Here is an 18981-nt window from a genome sequence, read left to right as displayed (position 1 = left end):
CAATAGGGCCCAAACACATTTATGGGCGCAACCGCTGGGGGTCACGAGGGAACAGGGACGCCAGCCGCACATTGGGCAGTCCCAGGAAGAACATGACAATCCGGTTCAATCCCAAACCTCCACCGGCATGGGGCGGGCATCCCTGGCGGAACGCATTCAAGTAGTCCTCGAAGCCCTCCTGCTTTGGCTCCAAGCCCTTGGCGATCATCGAGGCTTCTAGTTCCTTGATGTCGTTGATACGCTGGGCGCCCGACATGATCTCCTCTCCACGCATAAAGAAGTCGTACGAGTTGGAGAACTGGGGATCCTGCGGGCACGCCTTGGTGTAGAATGGTCGCACGGCCATGGGGAACTTGTCCAGCACGTAGAAGTCGGTGTCATACTTCTCCCGGATGATCTGGCCCAGCTGCTTCTCCATCGCCGTGGTGAGATCATTCTCGAACCGCTCCTGTTCGGAAACGTCGACACCAGCCTCCTTGAGCATCGCCACTCCGTCCATGTAGTTCAGTCGCAGTGCCTTTCCATCCTTAGGGAGCTTGAAGTCGCCTGCCTTGGGATACGACTTCTGGATAACGGCAATCTCATTCTTGTAACGCTCCTTCAGCTGAGTGAGGATGAAGACCAGAAGATTTTCGGCAAATTCCAGGACCTCGTGGTAGTGACCATGGAAGGTCTTCTCAAAATCGAGACCGGCGAACTACGGGGTGGTTAACGTACCAACTGAGGAACTGCACATTGGAGGAAGAAAGGGGTTGCATACCTCAGTCAAATGTCGGTGAGTGTTGCTGTCCTCAGCCCGGAAGACGGGGGCCACTTCGAAAACGCTTTCCATGTCACCGGCGATACACATCTGCTTGTAGAGCTGCGGGCTTTGCGCCAAATATGCGTTCCTCTTGAAGTACTTGACCTCGAAGACGTTGCTACCACCCTCGGTCGCAGCGCCCACCAGCTTGGGTGTGAAAATCCACCGCGAACCGCTCTTAATCATGTACTCGGTAAACAGCTGTGCAACGCCGCTGGAGATCCAGGTGATCGCCTGGCTCGTCTCCGTTTGTAGGTCGAGAACGCGATTGTCAAGACGGGTCTTGAGCGTGACGATCGGAGCGCCGTCCGCGTCCACCTGAGGGCCCTCCTCTGTGGTCTCCGGGGGCGGCCTCTCCGCATCCTTGACCTGCATAGGAAGCTGTTGTTGGGCCTCGGAAATCATGTAGACTTTGCGGATGTGAATTTCAAGGTTGCTGAGGGTCGCCGAGTTGATCGGAATCTCGGGCTTCTTAACGATGCCGGTGACCTGAACAATAGAGTTGACGTTGAGTCCGCCGGTGTATTTGACCATCTGTCTGGAGATGGGCTCTGCGGCCGCAATGACCGCCTGCACCTTCTGCCCCTGCTGTCTCAGCATCAAGAAGGCCAACTTGGCACTCTGGACACGGGCGTTGTCCACACGGGCCACCACGGTGATCTCCTTCTCGTAGTGGTCGTTGGTGATCTCAATAAACCTCGTCGTCGGCAGCACACCTTCGGATTCGGGCATCTGGCCGTACAGACCCTTCGCCGTGTCATTGGCTTCGGCCGCGGCCGCTTGAGCTTTCTCCTGAGCAGCTCGTGCCGCCGCCTTCTCAGCCTTGGCCTTCTCCTTTGCAGCCTTCTTCAACGCACTCTTGCTGATCTTGCCGTCCGCACCCTCCGCAGCGGGGGCATCGGCTTCCTGGGCCTCTTGGGGCTTGGGACGAGTAGGCAATTCGGAGTCGGCCATGGTTGTAAGCAGGGGGTCTAGTCACAAAGGGAGTTGGGAGGGTCCAGCGACCAGGCGACAGACTATCGAATGACTCATGAAACTGAACTTCAACTTGGGGGTCACTCCTGTATTTCCCCGCCACGAAGCCCTAAGCCCTAGGAGGGGCCTTTTCGGTCACCTGATGAGTCTCAGAAGCTGTATGCCTGGGGCAGGTATCCACCCGAAATAACCTAGTGGCTGATCATGGTGTGCTTGGGTAATGCTATACATCCCATCTCCAATTCAGGACAATGAAAGGTTACCGGTCCTTACTCAGACAATGAGAAAGTGCGATTGACTAGCCCTTCTTCTGCCACCTTTTCCTCTAGTCCTTGGATGAGTTTTATGGGAAGAAGAACTAATAGTAACAAACTAAGGGAGGGATTGAAATGGTATCTCGCGTATATCGTTTCTATTAACTTATTCACAGTACCAGATCAAGGCCAGTCACTCCTTTGTACGTATGATACCCCATCGCTGGATCCTATCTAGGAACATATTCAAATCCCCACGCACCATCACCCTTCTCAGACATGCCACCGAGACTTGTTCAATCCATATTCAACAGCCTTCTGCACGTTATCTACAATGGCCTGAGGGGTCCACGTTGGTTCACCTCCACTGTACACCCCCGTGCGCACGAGCAATGAGTGCCACTGGCTGCCATGAGGACTCCTGTAGGTATTGGCTCCCTGAATGTCGGATTCTGGGTTATCACCAACCATGTAGATATTCCGTATAGGCTGTTGGAGGTGCGTGCCAAACGCCCGAGACCGGTTCCGTAATAGCTGATTCTCAGCGTATTCATACGTCCCCTGATATGGTTTCCCGATGATCGTCTTTTTCAGCTCAACCCCTTTACTGGGCCCCCCCGTAATGGCAGCCCAGGTACCTTCCAGCGCCTCACGGAACCCACCCTGACCCAGACGAGGCAGATGATACGCCGCAGCCCACACGAGATCGGGGTTTGAGAAATACAGGGGTGGTTGGCCGTCTTGCAAGTATCCCCGGTTGGGGAGATCCGTGCATCCGTTCTTCTCCGAAAAGGTGCCCAAGATCCCCTGTGACGACAGCAGGACGTCCAGGATGACTTGTGCGTCTAGAGCCCAGTCACGCGGGTCATTGAAGACGAAAATCGCGTCGATCTTGAGTCCTTCCGTTGGGTCTTTGGAACCACAGGGGTTGGGGAGCGGGCGCGCGAACCCTTCGTAGTACTTCCGGAAGACTTTAGAAAAGGGCCAGTGATTGGGGTTGGCCATGAAGATATCACCGGGTGTCACCACGTTCTTGAACCCGTACCTACAGTATGTGTCAGTACGAATGTCTTAAGACAGTTCAAAAGGGCACGAAGGAGACAAGGAATCTATCAGACCGTTCAGCAACTCGACGACAACTATCACCGTCTCCTCCTACCACCATCACGCATTTGTTCTCCAAAGCGCTCAACTCGTCGGGCCCCCGCACGAGCTCCGCAAAGGGAGTATGACTCTGGATGATCACCGAGGGGTCCAATGGCACTTGGAAGTTTCTCGCTGATTTCCGCCACTCTCTCTGATTCATGCTTCCCTCCTCCATTGGTCAGAAGAATAAAAGGAATCCCTTGGTCCTTGAGAAGGGCTATTGACTCAGCCGCTCCGGGAATAGGCTTGGAAGCTCGCAGGAGCACACCATCGATGCTAGGGTGCACAATTAGCCCGTAGATCGAGAGTTTTCACTTCGATTGTACCAGAATCCAGTCCCTAATTCTACTCACTCAAAGGCAAAGGCGAACTCGGGGATCCGCGACGGAGAACTGGCTCCAAGTGCTGCTGTCTGGAGCTTTCGACGGCCCGAGCCGGTCTCTAGAAAAGAACGAGTAGATGCCAGCTGCACTAGGACGAGAGATCTCCAAAGTCCCTGAGGTCTCATGTTTAGGAGTGCGAAGTGGAGAGGATGTGGTCGAACAGGGAAGGGTAGGAGGATGAAAGGACAGTCGGAGAAACGGGGTATATAGGAATAAATAATCGGCGGCCACATGATATCATTCTCTCTTCTCCTCTTCCCACTCGAACCTCCCAACAGCTCCCTAACCATGGCATTCGACCGCTTGGCCGCCCCTCATGCATGCCACTCGCCAAATATACCTACCAACTGAGATCGTCGTGCAGATTGTCTCCTTTGTCGCCGCCGACGGATCCTGTCGGCAACAGTCTCTGCATGCCTGTTGTTTGGTGTCGCACCAGTGGTACTCGGCGGCCATCACTCTGCTCTACGAAAAGCCTCAGGTGGCCTCCGGTCGGGCGTTTAAGAAATTCACCGATACCATTAGCCCGCCTATTGGCGTCCGGAGGAGCAAGTTGAACCTGGGTAGTCTGGTTCATCGCCTGGATCTGAGTGGCCTCGTCCATCACAGTTCGAACAGTCTCACTGCGAGATTATTGGGTCGCGTCAAGGAGAATCTGGAGGTGTTTATTGCGCCAAGGGTTTCATTTTCGTAAGTTTGGATTCCCAACTTCCTTTTTCCAGAGAAGCTCGATCAGTCCGCTAATAAGATTGATTCTCCTTGGCTCTACAAACAACAGGATAAATAGCCTTCCCGCGTTATCGAAATGCGTCAACATCCGCACCCTCGATCTGTCCTTAGTGGGGGATCCGATCCCCTTTACGAATCTCCATCAAGCCATAAATCAGCTTCGTAAACTCGTGACGCTCCGACTCCCCCGATCCACCATCCTCACAGTCCCCGAATCCTCCACGATAGAATGGCCTCCTCTCCTGCACCGTCTGCAGCTCAGCGGCCGCTTCAATCCACTCGTCATGCCCACCTTCACCTGGCCACCGTCCCTCACCAGCCTCAGTCTCAAGAACTGCTCCGACCTCTCCGTCAGCAATCTAGGTAGTCTCATGAGCAGCCCGCGGCTGAACCACAGTCTCCAACAACTCACCATCTCCGGCGCCAACCGCGGCCTTCAGACCGAATCCATCAATTCCATCCTGGCCTTTCTCCCCCGTCTCATCTCGCTCAGCATCCCCGGCGATATGGTGGAGGATACCTTTTTCGAGATCCTATGCCACATGACTCCGCCAGTGTCACTCGAGGTGCTGGAATTCGCATACCCAAGTCTAGCCCCTAACCTGGTCTTCTCGACCGAGTCGCTGATCGCGGCGCTACATAGTGGACTGGGGAACCTGCGTGCTGTGGGCTTCGCTGATCTGTTTTGCACTGAGCTGCGCATCCTAGAAGATGAGGAAGTTGATGAGATTCTTCAGAAGCATGCCGCACAGCGACCGGGTCTCAGTGATGATCTGCTAGTGGGTGTGTATTATATATGATTTCCAAGCTAGTTCTTGTGTCGCTTTGTCTTGAATGTGGTTATGATTAATGTGTTATGTCGCTGAAAAAGTTGAATATATATGTGTTCCTTCTTACTCTTGCTCCTTCACATTATTGATATTATTGGCTCGAATCGTATGCCATCATGCAAGTAGCCGCGGAGCAGGGTCAAATACCACCCGCAGCGAATCTATAATGCAAGTATAGCAGACTACGACGAAAGCACACCACCGGAGATGAAAGGACTATCATCGCTTTTGACACTACACATGGATCCAAGCCCATTATTGTCGACACTAGCCTCCTGGGACAGCGGCGACCAGAATAGACTGAGCGAAAGGAAAACCGTAAAGGGTGGGGGAAACAAAGAGAAAAATAAGAAACATAAGTCAGGGAGAGATGCAATCATCACGGTAAACAGGACAAGAAGATAGAAAGAGAACCGGCACAATCAGGAGAGTGTAGGAAAAGACCAAATGGATAATGGGTTTGGACGCCTACACAAAATATTCATCGCATCTAGCTCGACACCTGGATTATAAACGGGAAAAGGAAGAGAAACATAAAAAAAGGTAAGAAACAAATCCGATCTCATAATGCTGGACTCATTACGAGATGCGCTCCAAGAACGCGGCCCTCCCTCTCATCACAATTTATAAATTGCAGCCTCAGGAGAGAGACGCAATCACGGCGGACGCAACACCTTCTTCCTCTGCCCGGACGGTGATCTTCGTTGTCACACCAGCCTTGCTGGAGAATGCCATCTTGATCAAGGCGGCGACACGGCCGCCGGATACCGTCTTACCGAACAGTTTGAGAGTATGAGTGCTGTTGTTTAGTGCCACATCAGTGCCTTCAAGTGGCTGCAAGGAGAGTGCGGAGATAAGTTGTTCGGTGGCATCTGTAGCCAACGTTAGTACGGGTCTTGCAATATGTATATTCACCATCAATGTTAATGCTCATACCTGAAATACCCTTCATATTGCTGAGTTGCAAAGTCTCGCTGACTTCCTCCCCATTCGCACCGGTCTGCTCCCAGACATGGTCGAAACTGCCTGCGAATGTAGGGATGACGTAATCGCTGCCTGTGAGTTCCAGGTCTTCGACTTGGTATTCGTCCTCGTAACCACTCTCCTCGGGCTCGCCTGTTGTAGGGTCGATTTCTTTGCTGGTGAACCTCAGGACGTTTGTAAACGAGGTGACTGGGACACTATGCTCGCCAGCAAGCTTCTTGAACGTAACATATACGATGCCGGGTTCATTCGTGGGGAGTTTAGGGGCAGGAACGATGAACTCCTCCTCCAGGATGTCTTCCTCTGATGGTGCCACCGCCACAGTCACGTCTTCCAGAACAGTATCAGGAAGTGTGTTCTTGATATCGTACTGCAGAACAACGTGCTCCTTAAAGACGTGCTTGACAGCGGTGACGACGTACTCCGTCTCGCTTTCGGTAAGTTCGACGGGAGCAGAGGACTTGAGCAACGTTCCATACTCTTTGAGCTCTGGAATCTGCATAAGCTGCTCCGCGTACTTTTGAGTGGCTGCTGCAGTGGCTGCTTCGGCCACGCCGTTTGCCTTGCCCTTGGGAGGTCCAGTGGATGGAGCCTTGAGTGTGGGTGTCGCGGTCGTGAGCTTCTTGGTCCGTTCTTCGGCCAACGCTTGTTCATGTGTAACAACTGGGACTGTAGCCACATTAAACGCTGCGGCGAACGTTTGCTTTTCCGTCGACGTCACATACATCACGAGCTGATGTTCGAAGGTCGAAAGTGAATACATGGATTCTAACTCAATTAGTAAACAATACCAAGTCTTACGTAAACCGACAAGAGATTCCCTACCATTCTTGATAAAAACCAATGCTGTCTCGTCCTCTTCGGACATCAACCGCAGGTTGAGGGCAGCACGGTCGCGCACCTCGTCATCAATATCATCTAGACAGCGGGTGAGAAGAACGGAGACACTCGACTTCACTTCCGGATCCTTTTGTCCCACACCAAATTTAGCCAAGGCTGTGACTGCCGCAGCCCGGACAATGGCGTTTTCCAACACGACACGGTTATAGATATAACGGATATACTTGGTGGGATGCGAAGTCTTCGGGCCTTCAACACCAAGGAGATGCAAAACTCTAACGGACAGCTTGGTGAATTCACAATCCTCAATAAACTCACAGAGGTGGGCGAGCGCTAGTCTTGGTTAGACAACATGACATATGCAATCTTATAGGAGAAATAGGACATACCGTCTTCCTTGCTGTCGGGAACGAATTTGATGAGGTCAAACATGCTCTCAACAACGCTACGTTTGAACTCGTAACCGCCCTCGTCCCTCAAGATTCCACTCAGGAACGCGAGCATACCCGCCTGCTTGCTGGGGAACTTCAGACAGAGTGTGCGGATAGCCTCAACAATGGTGATCTTGAATTCATCCGTGATATCGGCCATAAATCCAGAAATCTGCTTCATCAGGCGATCGACGCTGGCCTCGTTGCCGGTCTTGAGGAGGGTGGTGATCGCGAAGGTCGCGATGGAGCGGTTGGAGTTCGAGATCAACGACTCTATGTCAGGGTTGCACACGTTCACCACGTGCGGCTTGAAGCTTGCGAAATTATGGAGGATACGAATTGCCGCAAACTTGGTGATAGATCGGGGGGAGGACAGGAACAGCTGCAGGACATGGACCGCCTGGGAGGCTTCCGCATCGGTGACATCTCGCATGTCGCAAATTGCCTTTGCCGCTTCGAAGTTGACCATCTCATGCTTGTGTCGGAGCCAGCCATCAAGCATCTGCATCATAGGTTTCCTCAAGCTCGGGTCTTCCTCTGCCAGCTTCGCCGCCAACCGCACCAGCAGGACCAACGCAGCAGGGCTCTTGACCACACCCGCAGCACCATACTGTTGGACCATCTTCACCAATGCCATTCGGTCGTGCGAGCGCATCTGATATAAAAGACCAATCGCGTGGTACTGAGTCATGAAATTGGACTGGGAGATAGCATGGGCTTGAGAGCTACCACCAAAACCAAGGAAACCGGTCGATTGCTTCGAGGAAGAGGCGGCTTCCTGTGTTTCACTCTGCCATCTGCGGACAACATCACGGGCGATCGGAAGAAGGTGATAAGAAGATACCAGGGCGGCGGAGGAAACAGACGGGGTCTTGTCGACAATGGCGGTCTTGATCAATCTCTCAATCCCTTGTACCGTAGTAGCCTTTTGCCAAAACATGATTATTAGTTTTCCTTTCCCAATCAAAGCAGCAACATAGCCAGCCCAGCTCTTACATCAATAATGCGGCACAAAGCACGGATGGCATTGGCCCGGTAGACGACATCACTACCGACCGCAGTGTCCTTCATGATGATACTGGTGGACATGATCACATCCTCCGCAGTGTTTGCCAACTCTTTCAAGATGAGATAGACCATCTGCCGCAACGAGGGGTCCTTATTCTGGAACAATTTGGAGATACCGAAGAAGAGGGTAGTCGCCTCGTTTGTGGGGAACTGCTCCCCAGTGAAAAGGAGCACCGCAATCTTGGTCAGGAGAGTGCGGCATGTTCGAGGGGAGATCGGGGAAGTATTGAACAATCGTGCTGTTCCCCATGAGAGAAGACAAGTGGTGTCAGCGAACATTCCGGGCTCTGTATTCAGTTTCAGGGGATAAATTGGCCGGGGACCTACCATCTTGAAATACGGAGGTGCGATCCAGCTTAATCATGGTCTGGTCGGCGTCCTCATCCTTCTTGATGTAACTCATGGTGACAGGCTGCAAGAATTGCAGCAGCAGAGACTCTCTCTATCTCAGCGTCTAATGTTAAACAATGAGACTCCGAAGAAGTGATGTCGGAGTCAATGGGCGAATAAGGGCGGGTCAAGCAAGTATTATGGTTTAGTCGTAGTAGGCAGTCGGTTTGTGCAGGCGGTGTGGAAACAAGTACACAATCTACCGCGCCCTCATTATCTTCGAAAGAATGTAAAGGAGAGCGAGACAGAGAGAGAGAGGGTACACAGGATGGAGGGGTTTCGACACCCAACGAATACGAAGAATGAATGGATGTTTTGTCAGGGTGTCGGAGCAGCTCCATCCAACATGGAATCTCCAGGTGGCCTCAGTTTAGTCTAGTCCCTCTTGGGCTGTGGGATGCACCGCCATCTCTGCACGTGACCTATGGCTGGTGGGCTAACCAAACACTGCAAACACGTGGGCATCTCTGGCCTACGTAATGGGCATTGGATAATTGTTTCTGACTCTGTTCTTCTTTCTATTCCTTGATCTGAGCAGTTACTGTCATATAAACCTCAATCATGCAAGTCGAAGTCAATCCCAATGAGGATACAGAATGGTTCGTTTGTCCCCTCCCACACTCTCGATACACATACTCACAACCTAGCGCTATAGGAACGACATCCTACGCAAACATGGCGTTATCCCCGAGAAACCCCAAGATCCCGAACCTTTAATCCAAGAAGCCCTTGTGGAGGCCGAACGAAAAGCGTACGAGAACCGACTCGAAGATAAAGACCTAGATGAACTAGACGAGCTTGAGGACGAAGAAGACGAAGAGTTCCTCGAACAATATCGGTGCGAAAATACATGCCGTATTGATCGCCGACACTTCAGTAGCTAACTATAGTACAGCCAGAAACGTCTGGCAGAGCTCTCCACTCTCCAGCAAACCAGCGTCCATAACCAAGTATATCCCATACAGAAGGTCGACTACGCGCGGGAGGTCACAGAGGCATCGGAGAAATACTTCGTGCTTGTCCACCTGACCTCATCATCGAGTGCAAATGTCGAGTCACAGCTTTTGGCCGATCAATGGCGACAATTGGCGGCCAAATACGGAGATATTAAGTTCTGTCAAATCCGGGGGAATATGTGTATTGAAGGATATCCTGATAAGAACACTCCCACAATATTGGTCTACAAGGATGGTGAGATTAGGCGACAGCTCGTTACGTTGAGGGAGCTCAACGGTCCTAGAACTAAGCTTGAAGGTAAGCCATGCCCCTTCCATGTGAGTATCCAGCCTTATATATCGTGCTCATGTCTTGTGTAGACCTCGAGAGGATGCTTTTGGATTTGGGTGCCCTGAAAGAGAGTGACGTTCGTCTAAAAAAGCAATCGGATTCAATGGACGATGACCGTCCGTCAAAGAATAAACCTGTGGTAGAAGATGACGACGACGACGACTGGGACTGAAATATATATCGTACAAAGGATCGTCAATTCACGAAAAGTCACAGCTGCAATTTTTATTAATGATTAAATCATACCGAGGACCGCTCTACCTTCAATACCAGCCACAGTGATAGTCGCATATTAAGTGACAATCTTGGCAAGGCTCTGTCGCTTAACATATCGGCGCAAACATTCTGAGCTGGGGCTAGGTAGTAGGTAGTTGTCACGTCGACGGCATAGTCCCACGAGTGGTCACTTAGTTAAGATGAAGAAATATCAATGGAATTGCATTAATAAATACGATCTATATATCCTCTGAAATTTTATCGGTCTCGAACATATCTCCAGAGCTTTGAACCAAAGCCACTGTTCCCAACTCGGTGACAAATGCTTCTCTATGAGAAAATTTACATTCTGGCTTTGAGAACAAAGCCAGTACTGCAGATCCGAGACATGGCAACTAATATGCCACCGACGGCCATGCTGGCAGCAGCGAAGCATTGAGCATACGAGTAGCCCCCGTTACCACGCTGTACCAGGGCACCTGCAATTGGCGAGCCCGTCAAAGACGCAAAGCTGACGATAGTTAATACCATGCCGGTTCGAACGCCGATCTTTTTCAAATCCACCGTCAACGAGGTCAGAGAAGCGGGAAATAAGGACTGTATGCCGGCGGAAAATATCCCATAAAACACTGAAAAGGCGTACACATCGCTGGACGTGGTCACACTAACCCAGCAAAAGAGTATGATAGAGGTTATGAAAATAATAGGGATAAGGAGATTGACCGGGCCAGTATGCTTGTCTGCGAGAAGGTTGGGCAGGACCCGAGCTGGCATGCCTGCGCCGTTGATAATCAACAGCAGACTGATCGAGGTCGCTTGGTCGACGCCGACGATATCCCGAGCGAAGCTGCCAATGTAGAAAAAGGCCACATACAGTCCCCAAAAGGCGAAAAACATTCCAACACTGAAAAACGTGTACGATAGATCTGCGAAGGCTGTCCATTCCACAAAAGGACCTCCCTTCCGTGGTGGTACCCTCGGCTTGAAGAAAATAAACGATGGAATTAGCGTCGCGAGGGTAATGAAGCCAAGGATACGCATGGTCCATGGGAATCCGATCTGAGGAAGTAGCTGCTTGACCACAGCTGGAAATACAAGGCCACCGGTGCTGGAACCAGCAGCTGCCAAACCAACGGCCAACGACCGATATTTCGAGAAGTAGGTCGATATCAAGGAGAGCATGGGACAAAACATAAGGCCACACCCGATCCCTAAACAGAGGCCTTGTGACAGGAACAGCTGCCAGTAAGTCGTGGACAAGGAGGCCATGAAAACCCCAATCACAGTTAGGAGAGCTCCGAGTCCCCAAACCGCCTTGAAGAATCCTGCATCTGATGCTCTACCCGACAGCGTTCCGACAGAAAATAGGAGGAACACCTGAACGCTCCCGATCCACGAAATCGTCGATGGGGTTTCGCTCAGCATTTGGGTGTAATGTGTCTGGAAAACGCCAAAGGAGTTGACATAACCCCAAGTATTGCAAAACGTGAAATGCGACCAGATGATCTGGCACCAAGCTTCCAGTCCTCCGTCGGGAGGAGGACCATTGTCCTTATTGCTTGTGCGGATTGAAGCAAGTGCTCTGGAGAGGATGTTGACAGGCGCTCTCAAAATACCGTTCGAGTTATTTCCTTTCTCCTCATCTCTCAACCTGTCTTCTAAATCCATGTCAGGGGACATGCCAGCTCCATTGTTTTCCATTTTCTTACGATGATCTTGAATTGCAGCGAAGCCGTTCAGAGCTCATCGATTTGTGTTGGTACTCTATAGAGAAAGGTCAGAGTTAATGATTCTCGAGCCATCTCTTTGATCATTTGGTATTTCAAGAGCTGCTCATCCCAGAGACAGTAGAAGAAACGCTTACATCTTTTGGAGTCATAGAATATAACGTGCCGTCGAACCTACCAAGTGCTTTCTATACCTAACAGTTAAAATCGCTTTCCAATATGCAGAAACCAGCTGGATCAGGACATCTATATATTAACCATAGACAGTATACATGTGAAAAATTCTTCAATGACTACCATGAACGTGATCGACGCAATCTGATCGCGATGACTCCCTTGTTATCGGGTATGGCGGGATTAGCGGGATTGGTAGAATCAGGTCGTTCATTGAGCCAACTAACGAGGTTTATCCCATTATACTGGCTGGGTGAACTGCGATATTGACTAGATAGTGTTAGAGCAGTTACATAGAAGACTAGGTATCTAATAATTGAATTCATCTTGTACAAGCTATGCATGTATGTACGTATATAGTACTAATAGCTTACCCTACTGTTCAGTCTCGAACTCTCAATTCTCAAGAGCCCTTCCTTGACTCCTGTACTAGGTGTCTTGCTAGATAGGCATACAAAATATTTATTATATTATTACATCCTACCTGGATTGATCATAAGCACCACAATACTCATGACCTCATCCTCTAAAATGCCACTGTACCCGCTCTACCCATGGACCAATCCACTCTACACTACAAACTGTTAGGTTCAACCGCAACACCCGCAACACCGAAATTAAGCGATGGCCGATTCACTCCCGAGCTACCCTATACATAGGTATATCTCGGATGAAAAGATTAATACAAGACCGAAATATTTCTGCAAAAGTACGGCGTACAAAAAGAGAGGGGAAAAAACGTATACATAAAGGATGTCTTCGCCACATGCATGCATTCACGTCACGAGTGAGGTGAGTAAGGTCTAACAGGAGACTGACTCTATACTACTAGACAAATATAGAAGTACGTACGATTGTGAGTACTTGTGGGGGTTATTCGATTCTCATTGCTGGTAAAGAAATAGATCCTTGAATGACAAACTTAGGTAATTTTGAGGGTTTCTATGATGGCAAGGACTAAGTGGTATATGGGCTGGTTTTATGCGATTCTCGAAACACAATACCCCTATTTAACCATTTCAGAAGATGTGCCTCACCTTGTATGCATAGGATAGTACCATATTAGCTGCTGGAGGTAATGACGGATATTGACAAGTTCTTCATTGTACAATCAAATGTAGTATATATAGCCATAAAATCCAAAATCACTGGATAATCGACACTTCATAACAACCATATATAGTATAGAAGATAGGTCCAATACATATAATCATCCCAAAGAACCAACACAATACACTGTTTGTGCTATTCATGCTCCTATATCTCCAATGACTCCAGGCTCAGTCGATATCAATCCCCGGCTTAAAACGATCATTCAAATACCCATTGTTTTAGCGCCACACGAACCATATATGTATATATATAATAAAAATAAAAAAGGAAAGGAAAACATCACATCATAGGACTACATACGATAGATTCCTCATAGTAATCCATCGTTATCACCTGCAGCACTTTCTTCAATAGCTTCGCGCACATGGCCCTCACGGAAAGCAGGTCCCTGTCCATCACATTGAGCTAGACCTTTGAGTTTCTCAGCGACTTGCATGAGATCAACCAGACCCCGCTTGAAGAGCTCGTGACTTTGAATAAGGTCCCAGGTCGAGCTGACATCCAGGAGTTTCTCGCCCGTTTCACTGCAGGCCAACGCCCGGTGGCGGCGGATCGGTTCTCCGTTCGGGACAATGTTGGAATAGAAGTCCGTAGGCGAGTACCTCATAGGGCCAGTGGTTATTGGCCCGGAGTCCGCGGGATTGTTGGAGCGAGAGAATGAATTCGATGTGGCTCGCAAAATCTCATTTTCCGTTGTAAATTTCGCCAATTCCCGTCGTAGTCGTTCATTGTCTGCCATCAGGGAGCTAGACTCCTCTTTCAAATGGCTGACTTTCTCCTCGAGATCACGTACATGTCGTTCCTTTCGTTCCCGAAACGCTCGTTGGCTATACGTAAGCATGTTAGCTCTGTTCGTATAAAGATCTTTCAGGCCCGAATACTGGGCAGAGGACCACATACGCAGCTCGGTTTTGTGCCTTCCGCTTCGTTTGTGCCGGCGCTGTGCTCTCTTTCTCGTCACTGCTGCTCCTCCCTAGTCCCTGGTCTGTGATCGGGTCATCCCCGCCGTCGACCGAAGTTGGTCTCGTTAAATGACTTGGGGCCTCATTGCTGGAAACGGAATGCTTGGAGAAGGACTCGGGTGGAGAGTACGGCGGGTGGACGAAAGGAGGAGGGCCAGCGGGCTGTTGGAAGCGAAACGAAGGGTCGAAGGATTGGTAAATCTGCGTCCCCTATATCAAAGTCAGTGAGCAACTCTACAATAGGCATCCAGTAGGCACGCACTAGGGAAGCGTAGGGATCCTGGAGATTGTCCGTATGAGGTGCTGGGAGGTGCTGGTCGGGAGCAGGCAATCCCCCATGGAGGCCGTACAGGGGAAAAGGCTGCTGGGACTGTGGACCGGAGTAGTACGGATAATCCATCTCTCGGCCTTGCCGGAAAGAAAAGTAGTGAGTTACTGGCAGTGGAACGTTGATGAGACTGACCAGGAAATCGATGGAAACCGCGAGAAAATGGAGGGGGGGCGTTCACTTCGCGAAGCCTGTTAGTCAGGTTCGGCGCTACTTGTGCGGCAGCATCCACTCCGCATCTTTGCATTACTACGTTACTAAACTCATCAGGGAGTTACAATGGGAGAGACACTGTAGTAGTTGGATTATGTAGTAGACATAAAAGGCTTATTCAAGGAGCACCTGCTGGTAGTTCTGGGCTCACAAAACTGCATGACCCTGTCTCCCAGCCGGAGTCCTCAATATGCCCATCTTCATGTGAGATGAGACGTATCGACAAAGAGCAAACAAAACATCGCAGGAAGAAATACAAAAGGACAACGTTGATCGACGCAATACCACCCCGGAAGCGACCCTAGCCAGATTCCGTCGCCAATTACCCACTGCAGAGACATGTCCTTCCTTCGCCCAAACCACCGCATGTTGTCCCATTTCCCCGTATCATCCTTTCCTCGTACGGCATCCGTTCCAAGACAACAGCCATGTTTCCAGCCTTGACTATCCGAAAAAAACATTGTCTTCAGTCCATCTTTGCAGATCGTCTCGTCATTCTCGTCTTCCCCAATAATGCGTCCATGAAAAACATATCAATCTGTAAACATCACCGAAGGGGCAAAACAAAAGGAAAAGAAAGGAAATCAGGAAAGCATAACGGCGACTAACAAGTGCAAAACAAGGAGAGGGGAAGTAAAGGATTTTGACAAAAAAAATAAAAAAAAACTGCCGATATGACTTTCGAGGATCTTCCGTGACCGTGGTCAACAGGAAGATACAGCTCGACCAGTGGTTTCATTTTTGCATCTCCTTCAGTCTAGCCTTCCTGGGGGCTGTCGAAGTTAACGACGAACTATGATCCGATCAACCATTAGAAACCAGGAGGTTGAGACATAATATAGCCAGTTAATGCGTTTCGAGGCTGCCATCGAGACCCGTCCATGTATGTGGTTAAAACAATCCATCGCCAATGCAGGAGATGATTCGATGATCCAGGATCTTGCACCGATGGACATAGGGCCAGGTATGTCGATACACAAGCACGATGAATATGAGCAACGAAACGCAGCGGATCGAAACGGTTGATACCGAGAAACGACCGAGAACGGAATAACGGGCTAACAGAGAATGCAAGGGAATAAAATAAAGAAATAAAAGAACGAGGGGATACCCAAGGCAAGATAAGTCCGAAAAAGCTTCCGCTGCAGGTTGCAGAAGGACAACCAGTATCACGATATGCCTGGGGTTCCTCAGATAAAGTGGTGCCAACATGCAGGAAGCTCAACTAAAATCAAAAGACACAAGCCAAGCCACGCTGCGATGCTAAACAATTAGTACCACTGAGCACCGTACCCATCGTCCCGCTTCGCGCGGCTACCGGCAGGCCCATAAGCACCTGAAGCAGCAACCTTCGAAGCAGAACGCAGCCTAACGCCGAAGACTATGATATTAGTCAGATTCCAGGACTATATTTGACCTCTACGCGCGGGGGTGACGGTAAAGTACCAAACGCAGAGGAAAGGGGTTCCCTACACGGAACCTAGGTTTCAGATACTCACATCCTATCACTCCCTCCTACGGCACGGTTGGTGTCCGGAGTGTTGTCAAGGGTTCCGCGGTCGATGACCTTGCGGCGCTGGCTTGAGATGCCACCAGGCTTGGCGGCGCCGGCGCCAGGAGTAGCCATTGCGGTTCCAGGGACCTGACGGCGCTGCTGATCTTCAGCCTCCTTGTCCTTCTTGTTGCTAGCATCGACGATCATCGCAGCGTTCTTTTGATACTTGTAGACGGTCCAGTCGAACACATAGTCGTATTGGAAGGATTCGCGGACAAACAGGTCGCGGAAGATCTTGCGCAGGTACGAGTAGTCGGGCTTGTCATCGAAACGCAAGGAGCGGGTGTAGTTCAGGTAGATCGAGAACTCATTGGGGAATCCACGGCACAGAACCTCTGTCGGCGTAGTCATCTTCTTCTCCATGATCCGGTCATACTTCTGCTTCTTGGTGGCCGCCTTCAATCCTTGCCAGGGAAGGGTACCACGGCAGAAGTAAAGCATCACATATCCAAGAGACTCCATATCATCACGGCGAGACTGCTCAACACCAAGGTGGGTGTTGATACTGGCGTAACGGGCCGTGCCAGTAAGGTTCTTGTTCTCGCGATAGGGAATGTGGAAGTGAGTCTTGGGGTCACGATACTTCTTGGCCAGACCGAAGTCAATCACGTTGACCTGGTTTCCACGCTTACCAATACCCATCAGGAAGTTGTCAGGCTTGATATCACGGTGGATGAAGGACTTGGCATGAATGTATTCAATGCGGGAGATGAGCTGGTCTGCTAAGAGAAGTACTGTTTTCAGAGAGAATTTGCGGTTGCAGAAATTGAAAAGGTCCTCCAAACTGGGGCCCAGAAGATCAATCACCATGGCGTTGTAGTCACATTCAGTACCGAACCAGCGGACGAATGGAATACCAACACCGCCGGCGAGAGACTTGTAGACACGGGCTTCATATTCCAGCTGGGGGTGCTTAGCCTTGACACTCTCGAGCTTAATCGCGATTTCCTCGCCAGAGATGATGTTGGTGCCTAAATCATCGTTAGCTGTTGACTCCCCAAGTCTCGCACTATCCAGGATCATCCCATACCGAGGTAGATGTCACCGAAACTCCCACTTCCGATCTTGCGGCCAATTCGATATTTGTTACCGACACGCAAATCCTGAAATGAGTTGTTAGTTATTTCATGGCGTGAAGGCTAGGCGAAGAGGCTCGTACCATGGTCGTCATATCGATTGAATAGACACACAGCTAGGAGCCGTGGCTTTACTGTCTAAATGTAAATGTCCCAGTCAGTCGTAGATTCAAACAGTTGAAGGATGGGTTCGTTTTAAATTTATGGGACAGGATATCACCAGGGGGGAGGTGCTGAACGATGAGGTTGGAGGTAAGGTGAGGGGGTAAAGGAAGCTAGAGGACTGACTGCAGGCTCAGCCTTCAGCGCGTAGTGGTCACTTGGCACAGTGAAGAGCCTGGTGAGGTTGGGAACGTAACACGCACACCGAACCGAGCGACAGAAATTGATGGGCTATGAGATCAAGGAAGGACCAGAAAGGCCAGAAGTATATGCAAAGACTGCCAAACCAACCTTGTTGAAGAAGAAGGGAAGGGGGAAGGATGGGAAGTGGTGATGTCGACTGTTGGGGAGTCCGACCGACCGTAAGGGCCCGACCGGGAAAGGCGAAGAAAAAGGCGGAGAGAAAACGAGGGAAAAGCGACCGACCTTGGAACGGGTGTGAAGGAGACACAATAGGGAGCGATGGCAGGAGAGCAGCAACTCGAGAAGATGAGGTCTACCAAAATCGAGAGAATCAAGGACAAAGCCTTGATTATTGGGAAGGTGGGATTAGCAGATGGGGAAGGGAAGAAGGGGAAAAAGAAAGGGAAGTGAAAGAAGTGGAAAAGAGAGGGAGAAGGAGAGAGGAAGAGGGAAGAGGGGGCGGCGGGTAAGGAGCGGGAAAGGCCAGTAATCGGGCTCACAGTGGTTGGCGGTCAGATGGACTGATACTACTATTAACTACTACTATTAACTACTGCTGTATGGTAGCAGCTAGGGGATGAGGGATTATTATTGTCTGGATGATTAAGTCTGATGCCTAACGTCTAACGATCCTTCCTAGGGATTGCTGTCCTCGCGACCATCAATTGTCAAAGGGGCAAACACATGGGACGATAAAAAAGAAAAGAAAAGAAAAAACACGTCCATGGCCCAAAAGTTAAATCGTCAACAAAAAAGCCAGGAAGTCGGTGAAGAGAAAAACAGTATACTTCTTACTTAATAAAAGGGAAGAAGAACCTGGTCACAAAAAGGGCGTGGTCAAACCTCAACGGTACACTTAATTAGGTACCTACTATGTACACAGTTTGTACTTAATTACCCACTTGGAATCTGATCGTCTCGGATTTCAATCACACTTCTTGTTGCATTGAATGGGTGTTCATATACCTAATCAGACGTGGTTCTCAAGGCGTTCCTATTCTTAGCTGCAATTCTTAATCTTCGCATCCCAACGGACACCCTAGCCCCAAGGCAGTAAGGCCGCCGTCTACCTACCAGATTGGGCATCCCCGTGACCAGTCACGCTTCTGGAAAACTGACAGGTCCGGAGTTGTTCGGTTGCAGCGCTGACTGG

At 50.1% G+C, this 18981-nt stretch overlaps 8 protein-coding genes across 8 annotated transcripts; 2 read left to right on the top strand and 6 right to left on the bottom strand.

The window, feature by feature from the left end:
• Window positions 1–19: 19 nt before the first annotated feature.
• On the bottom strand, window positions 20–1756 carry dps1 (putative aspartyl-tRNA synthetase Dps1; the record flags this gene model as incomplete). The annotated part of the gene is made up of 2 exons (XM_033570585.1): window positions 20–697; window positions 761–1756. The coding sequence occupies 2 exons, from the start codon at window positions 1754–1756 to the stop codon at window positions 20–22; spliced, it is 1674 nt and encodes a 557-aa protein (XP_033426617.1).
• A 548-nt stretch (window positions 1757–2304) lies between these two features.
• Window positions 2305–3685, bottom strand: ATNIH1004_005945 (putative HAD superfamily hydrolase; the record flags this gene model as incomplete). The annotated part of the gene is made up of 3 exons (XM_033570584.1): window positions 2305–3076; window positions 3178–3453; window positions 3531–3685. 3 exons carry the CDS (start codon window positions 3683–3685, stop codon window positions 2305–2307), a joined length of 1203 nt encoding a protein of 400 aa, XP_033426616.1.
• Window positions 3686–3876: 191 nt separating this feature from the next.
• On the top strand, window positions 3877–5089 carry ATNIH1004_005944 (F-box domain protein; the record flags this gene model as incomplete). Its single annotated transcript, XM_033570583.1, has 2 exons — window positions 3877–4250; window positions 4339–5089. The coding sequence occupies 2 exons, from the start codon at window positions 3877–3879 to the stop codon at window positions 5087–5089; spliced, it is 1125 nt and encodes a 374-aa protein (XP_033426615.1).
• Window positions 5090–5758: 669 nt separating this feature from the next.
• On the bottom strand, window positions 5759–8845 carry SEC21 (coatomer subunit gamma; the record flags this gene model as incomplete). The annotated part of the gene is made up of 6 exons (XM_033570582.1): window positions 5759–5991; window positions 6056–6871; window positions 6929–7276; window positions 7333–8299; window positions 8371–8681; window positions 8770–8845. The coding sequence occupies 6 exons, from the start codon at window positions 8843–8845 to the stop codon at window positions 5759–5761; spliced, it is 2751 nt and encodes a 916-aa protein (XP_033426614.1).
• Window positions 8846–9393: 548 nt separating this feature from the next.
• Window positions 9394–10291, top strand: ATNIH1004_005942 (uncharacterized protein; the record flags this gene model as incomplete). The annotated part of the gene is made up of 4 exons (XM_033570581.1): window positions 9394–9431; window positions 9488–9670; window positions 9728–10086; window positions 10149–10291. The coding sequence occupies 4 exons, from the start codon at window positions 9394–9396 to the stop codon at window positions 10289–10291; spliced, it is 723 nt and encodes a 240-aa protein (XP_033426613.1).
• Window positions 10292–10677: 386 nt separating this feature from the next.
• ATNIH1004_005941 (uncharacterized protein) lies at window positions 10678–12036 on the bottom strand (the record flags this gene model as incomplete). The annotated part of the gene is made up of 1 exon (XM_033570580.1): window positions 10678–12036. The coding sequence occupies one exon, from the start codon at window positions 12034–12036 to the stop codon at window positions 10678–10680; it is 1359 nt and encodes a 452-aa protein (XP_033426612.1).
• Window positions 12037–13659: 1623 nt separating this feature from the next.
• On the bottom strand, window positions 13660–14711 carry rsmA (putative bZIP transcription factor (Fcr3); the record flags this gene model as incomplete). The annotated part of the gene is made up of 3 exons (XM_033570579.1): window positions 13660–14176; window positions 14250–14521; window positions 14574–14711. The coding sequence occupies 3 exons, from the start codon at window positions 14709–14711 to the stop codon at window positions 13660–13662; spliced, it is 927 nt and encodes a 308-aa protein (XP_033426611.1).
• A 1412-nt stretch (window positions 14712–16123) lies between these two features.
• HRR25 (casein kinase 1 family protein) lies at window positions 16124–17578 on the bottom strand (the record flags this gene model as incomplete). Its single annotated transcript, XM_033570578.1, has 4 exons — window positions 16124–16220; window positions 16352–17378; window positions 17438–17510; window positions 17567–17578. The coding sequence occupies 4 exons, from the start codon at window positions 17576–17578 to the stop codon at window positions 16124–16126; spliced, it is 1209 nt and encodes a 402-aa protein (XP_033426610.1).
• Window positions 17579–18981: the final 1403 nt, after the last annotated feature.

The sequence above is a fragment of the Aspergillus tanneri genome (assembly GCF_003426965.1).
Source record: "Aspergillus tanneri strain NIH1004 chromosome Unknown AapTan_4_pilon_pilon_pilon, whole genome shotgun sequence".
Lineage (NCBI taxonomy): Eukaryota > Fungi > Ascomycota > Eurotiomycetes > Eurotiales > Aspergillaceae > Aspergillus > Aspergillus tanneri.
This window is presented reverse-complemented; position numbering and strand designations above follow the sequence as displayed.